This window comes from Lipotes vexillifer, unplaced genomic scaffold, assembly GCF_000442215.2.
Source record: "Lipotes vexillifer unplaced genomic scaffold, Lipotes_vexillifer_v1.1 scaffold371, whole genome shotgun sequence".
Classification (NCBI taxonomy): Eukaryota; Metazoa; Chordata; class Mammalia; order Artiodactyla; family Lipotidae; genus Lipotes; species Lipotes vexillifer.
The window spans coordinates 1,670,242-1,678,879 of record NW_006786304.1 but is presented as its reverse complement, the minus strand read 5'-3'; the positions used below and the strand labels follow the sequence as shown (position 1 = coordinate 1,678,879).

Below are 8,638 nucleotides of genomic sequence, written 5' to 3'. Positions count from 1 at the left end.
CAGCATGACCCACCCCTTGCCCCCCCCCCCGGGGTGAGCAGCCCCCCCCCCCCCACCGAACTTCTCCGGCCTCACCTCATGCCTCTGCCCACCCCCACACTTCACTCTGCAGCCTGGGGAAACCTCTGAACACGCAAATCTGAGCGCGAGGCTTGCTCACTCAAGAGCTCTTCGTGGCTCCCCGCTGCCCCCAAAATAAAGCCCAAACTCCCGAGCCCAACCCTATGAGGTCCCGCCAGTCCAAGTCCCAGGGGCAACCCTCTAGGCTCTGCCAGATCCCGATTCCGGCTGTCGGGGGCCGGCAGAGGCAGGAAGAGGTGAGCTCACCCTTGGCGTAGGTGCTGACGAGCGTGGCGAAGTTAGCCAGGAGGGTGAGAGGGGAGAAGTCAGCGAGATCCGCGATCTCCAAGGTGTGCAGGAGGGAGCGGAGGCGCTCGGCACAGAACCTGGTGGGGTGGCGGGATGGGCTGAGGGAAGGCAGCGGGCCCGGGAGTCCCCTCCTCGCCCTCAGAGGACGTGGTCATGCACCGCCTCCCCCACCGCCTGGCAGTTCCATGAGGGCAGGGCCTGGGTCTGTGTCAGTCACCTCTGTGTCCCCACCTTGTACAAGTGCATGTCCCACGGGGCCACAGCCACACGAGGGCACACACAGAGCAATAGTCACACGGCCCACAGAGTCACACGGTCATGTCACATGAGCTCACACTCTCACATGCAGGTTCTCAGTCAAAAGGGGCGACCCAGCATCCCACAGTCACAACGTGAATCCCGCATGGCCACACCGTCATATGCTCACGCGCAGAACCTCTCGCAATATCTCAGTCACACTCGCCACCCTCGGTGACACTCACAGCGTCAGAGTCCCACATGCTCACAGAGGACAATCTCACACACCCTCACAGAGCCGTACACGCAAGGCCAGCCAGCTGGAGGCTCTCACCCCTCGGGGCTGGGTGGTGGAGCAGCAGAACCTGGCTTTGGAGCCAGGCAGACGGTCAAGTTTAAAACCGGCCTCCTGAACCTCCTTTCTTCAAGTCTGTCTTCTCTTCCCCCAGGCTCGATCAGGTGCCCCCTCTGTGTTCCCTCAGCCCCCAGGACTCCCCCATCCCAGCCCTGGGTTGGCCCTATCTGGGACGGGTCTGTCTCCCCAACTGAACTGTGAGCCCCAGGAGGGCAGGGCCAGGGCTGTCTCACTCATCACTGCGTCCACAACACAGAGCAGGCACTCAGAACATGTATCATGTGGCTAAGATTCCCTCTGTCCTCAAAAGTCTCTCAGCTGTGGGAGAAAGCGGAAGCCACACCGAGGGCTCCCCACCCGCTCAGAGGCAGAGCAGCCAGGAGCTTTGGAGCCCTACAGGCTGGGCTTCGAGTCACAACTGCCGTATGCAGTGCTGTGTGGCCGTGGGCAGTGGCTTCTACTCTGCGGGACACAGCGTCCTCATCTGCAGCACAAGGCAAGGACACTGTATTGACAGTATTTTTTTTTCTTTTTTTTTTTGGCCGCGTGGCATGTGGGATCTTAGTTCCCCAACCAGGGATCAAACCTGTGCCCCCTGCAGTGGAAGGGCGGAGTCTTAACCACTGCACTGGACCGCGAGGGAAGGACACTGTACTGAGATTCCATGGGATGTGGACCGTAAAGCACTTAGCTCATCATCAGTGCTCTAGACCAGGTAGGTTCCTGGCATCACTGCTCTGTCATTTAACCACCACAGGAGGGACTTCCCTGGTGGTGCAGTGGTTAAGAATCCGCCTGCCAACGTAGGGGACACGGGTTCGAGCCCTGGGCCAGGAAGATCCCACATGCTGCGGAGCAACTAAGCCCATGTGCCACAACTACTGAGCCTGTGCTCTAGAGCCTGCAAGCCACAACTACTGAGCCCACCTGCCGCAACCACTGAAGTCCGAGCACCGCAACAAGAGAAGCCAGTGTAGGGCTTCCCTGGTGGCACAGTGGTTAAGAATCCATCTGCCAACGCAGGGGACACGGGTTTGACCCCTGGTCCAGGAAGATCCCACATGCTGCGGAGCAACTAAGCCTGTGCGCCACAACTACTGAGCCTGTGCTCTACAGCCTGCAAGCCACAACTACTGAGCCCACGTGCCACAACTACTGAAGCCCGTGGGCCTAGAGCCCATGCTCCGCAACAAGAGAAGCCACCACAATGAGAAGCCCACGCACCGCAACAAAGAGTAGCCCCCACTCCTCCGCAAAGGAGGAAACTAAGGTTCAGAGAAGACCAATGACTTATGCAAAACAGCAAAGGAAAAGCACAGGAAACTCCATCCCCACTCCCAGGTCCATTCGCTGCCTGCCCTGTGACAGGGAGACTGACCCTGCCCCCCAGATCGCACTGAGGGGCTGCTCCGGCCCACAGGCTGGGGGCCAGGGTCGCGGGGGGGACGATGAGAGGCACTGATGAGAGGAGACAGGGGTCTGCGGGGAGGGCCCCATTTTCTCCCGGCTCCCACTCTGCTGAGCCTCATCAGGAGCCCTTCCCCAGGGCCGCTCCCTCCCCTTCCCCTGTGGCCTGGGGCGGGAACACCTCTGACCTCTAGCAAGGGCCCAGGGGCCTCGCCACCCATCAGCTCCTCCACCCTGCCCACCCCCCTGTACACAGCCCCTCCATCAAACTCCTCAGGTAAATTCTCCGATTGAGCCATGTGCCGCCTGCCCCACCAGGGCCCCAGGACCAGCTTGCGGACCTGCCCGCTCTGCCCCACAAGTGTCACACACGCGCCCCCCCCAACTCTTCCCTTACTCCTGATACTGGTGACACGGTGACTCCAGGCCACAGGCTGGGAGGACAAAGCTCAGCGAGTGCCAGGGCCGGCCTCAAGGCCCCCCACCGCCAGCAGGGACCCACCCACCCAGCCTCGGAGGCCGCACCTGAGGGGCTTGCGCTGGATGCACACGCGCTGGGCCAGGCCGCTCAGGAAGGCGGGTGGGCTCTCCTGCACCACGTGCTGCACGCGCAGCCGCCACTTGACGTACTCCAGCAGCCGCCGCAGGAAGCCCAGGAAGTGCTCAGCCGTGCGGATGGAGCCTGGCACCGCCTCTGCAGGAAGAAGGGCTCAGCCAGGCGCCGCTCGGGGTCCAAGCGGCAGGGGTGCGGGGGGGGGGGGGGGGGGGGGGGGGGCGGCGGCTCACCCTTCAGCACCTCGTCGGGCAGCACGGGGTTGGCCAGGTGGGCGTCGGTCTCCCGGGCGGCGCTGGCCTCCCGCAGCCCCTCCACCAGGCGGCGGTACTCGTCCTGCAGACGCTGCTCGTCCGTCTCCTTGATCCTGCGGGAGGCCAGGTGTGGGCAGAGCTGGGGACACTTGGGGTGCAGTTGAGGCGCCAGGGCCTACCGGCCGCAGCATCCCACCTGAGCACTGTCTTCTGCAGGGTCTCCAGGTTGCCCTGGCACCGATCCAGGGTCCGGCGGGTGAGGCTGACACTCATGGAGTCAATGCAGACATTGTCTGGAGGAGAGGGGGCAGCGGGGGGGCTCAGGCAGGTGGGCGCAGCGGCGGCCTGAGGGGCCGGCATCGCCTCCCTGCCCGGGCCCCTCCCTCACCAATGTTGTGGGCCTCGTCAAAGACGACGACGGCCTTGCGGGCCAGCTCCTTGGACACCAGGTCGGCAATCTTGGGGTCCAGCAGGTAGTGGTAGCTGTAGACCACCACGTTGGCGTGCAGGATCTGGGGGCCGAGGCGGGCAGGGTCAGCCCGGGGCCCTGCCCCCGCCGTCCACACCACGATGCCACACCACTGCCCCGCAGGCCCGGCGAGGCAAGAGACACAGGCACATGGACAGACAGACACAGATGGGCACGCAGAGGCGAGGCAAGACAGACACAGGCAAGGCACAAATACATATACGCAAACGGATAGAGACTGACAGACAGATACAGGCACAGACCAATAGGGAGATCTAGGCAGACAGACAGATGGGCAGGCAGCCTGTAACCTTCACACACGCCCCTCTGCCCGACCCCTGCTGGCCTCCTCACTGAGTATCGGGCAAGGAAGTATGGGCACCAGCCCTGGCGCTGCCCCATGGCCTTCAGGTCATCCAGGTTGTAGATGCCAGCAGGGAGGGGCACCTGGCGCCCATGGACATCAAATTCCTATGGGTGAGAGGGTACCTGGGGGTCAGGGAGGTTGGCCATTGCTAGCGGTCCCGCCCTCTGTCTCTCACCACTGCCCCGCAGGCACCTCGTAGAAGCGGCAGTGGGGCAGGCTGGGGTCCCGCTGGTACTGTGCCCTTATGTAGGAGGCCGTGAGGCTGTGGCATTTTCCGTCGACGTCCTTCCCAAAGCGCAGGGGCGTCACCTGAGGGGCCAGGGAGCATCTTAGCACCGAGACAGGCTGAGAGGCCCAACCACTCCTTGAATCCGGGGCTCAACACCTAACAGGGCTGGCGGTGATAGGAGGCCATCCTGTTCCAACTGGGCATATCCAACTTGGGCATTTGTGGAAAACTCAAACCTCAATCTGCTTTGTTATTAAACAGTTAAGACACCTGAAAACTTACTTCAGGGAGGCAAGAGTGGTACAGTTGTTAGGCTCTTATTCTTCTTAAGATGCTAACCTCTACCTAATACCAATTACATCTCAATTTTTCAAAATATTAAGGCTTGAAGATTCTTTAGCATGTAGATGAAGGATAACTGCTTTATCTTTTTTTTGTGGCCATGCCGCACGGCATGTGGGATCTTAATTCTCCAACTAGGGATCGACCTGCACCCCCTGCATTGGAAGCATGGAGTCTTAACCACTGGACCGCCAGGGAAGTCCTGCTTTATCTTTTATTTATTTATTTATTTATTTATTTTTCTGCTTTATCTTTTAAAATGCTAAAACAGCCAGAACTCTGGCAAGGTCCAAGAATCAGAGGAGGCTCTGATCGCAGTTTGAGAACCTGCCTTACCTCTGCCCTGCTCCGAACCCTCTGAGGCTCCACTGGTGGCACCGTCACAGCCCAGGGCTCCCTCTCCTCAGAACAAAACCTTTCCCTCACCAAAGGGAAGGCTCTGAGGCTGCTGACCCCTCCCTCTCCCTTTCCATCAGTTGCCAAGGCTTTTTTTTTTTTTTTAAGTCTTTACTGAATTTGTTACAATATTGCTTCTCTTTTATGTTTTTCAGTTTTTTGTCTGCCAGGCATGTGGGATCTTAGCTCCCCGACCAGGGATCGAACCCGTACCTCTGCACTGGAAGGCGAAGTCTCAACCACTGGACCACCAGGGAAGCCCCTAGTTGCCAAGGCTTATACCACTTCTTTCTCTTTCTTAAATGCCTCTACATTTTATCTCTTTTTAATTAGGTAATACAAATACGTCATATGGGACTTCCCTGGTCCAGTGGGTAAGACTCCCTGCTCCCAATGCAGGGAGCCCGGGGTTCTAATCCAGGTCGGGGAACTAGATCCCGCATGCCACACTAAGAGTTTGCATGCCACAACTAAGGAGCCGGCAAGCCCCAACTAAGAGTCCACATACCTCAACTAAGAAGCCCACATACCACAACTAAGATTCCGCACGCCGCAACTAGTAAGTCCTCATGCTACAACTAAGAGTTCGCATGCCTCAACTAAGAAGTTGGCATGCCGCGACTATAGATCCCACATGCTGCAACTAAGACCCAGCACAGCCAAAAATAAACAAACAAATAAACAATAAATACCCCCCAAAAAAATCACATAAAAAAACAAATACATTGGGCTTCCCTGGTGGCGGAGTGGTTAAGAATCCGCCTGTCAATGCAGGGGACACAGGTTCGAGCCCTGGTCCAGGAAGATCCCACATGCTGCGGAGCAACTAGGCCCGTGTGCCACAACTACTGAGGCTGCGCTCTAGAGCCCACAAGCCACAACTACTGAAGCCCACACATCTAGAGCCCATGCTCCACAACAAGAGAAGCCACGGCAATGAGAAGCCTGCGCACTGCAACAAAGAGTAGCCCCCGCTCACCGCAGAGAAAGCCTGCACCCAGCAACAAAGACCCAACTCAGCCAAAAATAAATAATAAATAAATTTATTAAGAAAAATGGGCTTCCCTGGTAGCACAGTGGTTGAGAGTCTGCCTGCCAATGAAGGGGACACGGGTTCGTGCCCCGGTCTGGGAAGATCCCACATGCCATGGAGCGGCTGGGCCCCTGAGCCATGGCCGCTGACCCTGCGCGTCCAGAGCCTGTGCTCCGCAACGCGAGAGGCCACAACAGTGAGAGGCCTGCGTACCGCAAAAAAAAAAAAAAACACACATTGTACAAGGTACACAATGTTAAGTGTCATGTATGCTCCCACAGAAAAGTATTTTAAAACTATGCAAACTTTATCTAGGATTGAAGCAGAGACCCAATGGCAAATCTATTTTGAAGAACTAAATTCAATCCAAATGAAAACTACAGCTATGCTTTTAAATCCTTCCAAGGCAGCAGGCATGTGGAGGGACAAAACCAATATGGAATTATCTGTCGCAATCTTTAGCATTATCCAGGTCACTATATATCTCTGGAGACAACTAAGATACCATCCTGACATACAGCAGAATACTACTTATACACTTACCACATTTCCAGAAAATCTAATCCAGTTAATTAATTCTCAACTTCTCACTTTCCTAAGGGGGACAGAACCACCACCTGAGCGTGTTCTGGGCAAACACATACATCCATTTGCTACATGGTTCCTCTTCATTCATGCCTCTAAACTTAAAGTCATAATTTAAACTTTTGTTTAAAAGAAAGCATCTTGAAATTGTGCTCCAGAGTCTGTGGAAGCTTTCATATATCCCAATCCTCCTTGCTATCAGATAACAAAGGCTGAATAGAGTTACGTTCCTTAATTCCACGTAGCAACAGCAGGATGGCACAAAGTCGGCTGTCCAAAAAGAAAGAGGCAGGGATATTTTTGCATTACAGCATCACCAAGAATGGGAAAGATTCCCATCCATGGGTTTCAACACAGTGCTGGGGTGCCACTGCTCTTTAGTCATCATCCACCATCTGTATTATTTCTCATACATTCTTACAAATAACATTACATAATATATATTCTGGGACTTCCCTGGTGGCACAGTGGTTAAGACTCCACACTCCCGGGGCTTCCCTGGTGGCGCAGTGCTTGAGAGTCCGCCTGCCGATGCAGGAGACGCGGGTTCGTGCCCCGTTTCGGGAGGATCCCACATGCCGCGGAGCGGCTGGGCCCGTGAGCCATGGCCACTGAGCCTGCGCGTCCGGAGCCTGTGCTCCGCAAATGGGAGAGGCCAAAACAGGGAGAGGCCCGCAAAACGCAAGGAAAAAAAAAAAAAAAAAAAAAAAAAAAAAGACTCCACACTCCCAATGCAGGGGGCCCGGGCTCGATCCCAGGTCAGGGAACTGGATCCCACATGCATACCTCAGCTGAGAGAGTTCACATGCCACAACTAAGGAGCCCATGAGCCACAACTGGGGAGCCCTCGTGCCACATCTAAAGAGCTGGTGAGCCACAAGTAAGGAACCCACATGCCACAACCAAGACCTGGCACAATCAAATAAATAAATATTTAATATATATATACACACACACACACACACACACACATAAAAAAATAAAAAATACATTCTTGGGATATATCATACCGCACTAAAGAATTACCACACTAAAGCACTTAAAACCGTGCCTGGAGCTCAGTGACCCCAATAGTTTTGTAACTTAATGATAACAACTATTTTTCTATGTATCATATATTAATATTTATTAATATCACTATAATTTCTAATTTTTTTTTTTTTTTTTGGCTGTGCCGTGTGGCTTGTAGGATCTTAGTTCCCTGACCAGGAATCGAACCCGTGTCCCCTTCAGTGGACGCACAGAATCCTAACCACTGGACTGCCAGGGAATTCCCCATAATTCCTAACATTCTTTTAGCTCTTCATACATGTGAAGGGCTATACATGCATTATCTCGCCCAATCTTTTTTTTATTATTGAAATATAATTGATATATAACATTATAGATCAGTTTCAGGTATAGAACATGATTCGATACTTGTATATGTATGGAAACGACCACCACCGTAAGTCTAGTTAACATCCATCACCATACAGTTACAATCTTTTTTCTTGTGATAAGAATTTTTAAGATCTACTCTTTTAGAAACTTTCAAATATACAATACAGTATATGACTTACAGTCACCATGCTGTACAGCTGTCCCTCAATATCCAAGGGGGAATTGGTTCCAGGTCCACCCCATGGATAACAAAATTAAGAGATGCTCAAGTCCCTTATAAAAAGTGGCGTAGCACAGTTGGCCCTCCCTATCCACAGGTTCTGCATCCACAGATACAAAGGGTCAACTGTACGTTATGTGACTTATTTATCTTATAACTAGAAGTCTGTACTTTTTGACCCCTTCACCCATTTTGCCCAACCCCACCCCCCATGCCCAATCTTATCAACAACTGTATGAAGCAGGTGATTAATTATCCCCATCTTACAGAAAAGAGGACTGAGGTCCAGAGAGCAGAAACCACCTATGCAAGAGTATATGGCTAGTACATTTCAGAATCAGGAAACCAGACCTGCCAGCCTCCAGGAGCTGCCCTTTTTTTTCTTTTTTTTCTTTTTTTTTTTTTTTTCAGTACCGCGGGCTTCTCACTTTTTTGGCTC

The 8,638-nt window shown here is 54.0% G+C and overlaps 1 protein-coding gene across 2 annotated transcripts in view; it reads right to left on the bottom strand.

Annotated features, from left to right (window-relative positions):
• Positions 1-8,638, bottom strand: part of ERCC2 (ERCC excision repair 2, TFIIH core complex helicase subunit) — an 18,652-nt gene that overhangs the window by 7,321 nt on the left and 2,693 nt on the right. The window contains exons 6-12 of one of the 2 annotated variants that reach the window (XM_007458528.1): positions 4,204-4,320; positions 3,999-4,115; positions 3,564-3,687; positions 3,372-3,468; positions 3,155-3,288; positions 2,894-3,062; positions 328-446 (exon numbers count right to left, since the gene is read on the bottom strand). In XM_007458528.1, coding sequence (XP_007458590.1) covers positions 328-446; positions 2,894-3,062; positions 3,155-3,288; positions 3,372-3,468; positions 3,564-3,687; positions 3,999-4,115; positions 4,204-4,320 — 877 coding nt within the window. The remainder of the gene's footprint in view (positions 1-327; positions 447-2,893; positions 3,063-3,154; positions 3,289-3,371; positions 3,469-3,563; positions 3,688-3,998; positions 4,116-4,203; positions 4,321-8,638) is intronic. The other variant, XM_007458529.1, reaches the window with a different exon arrangement.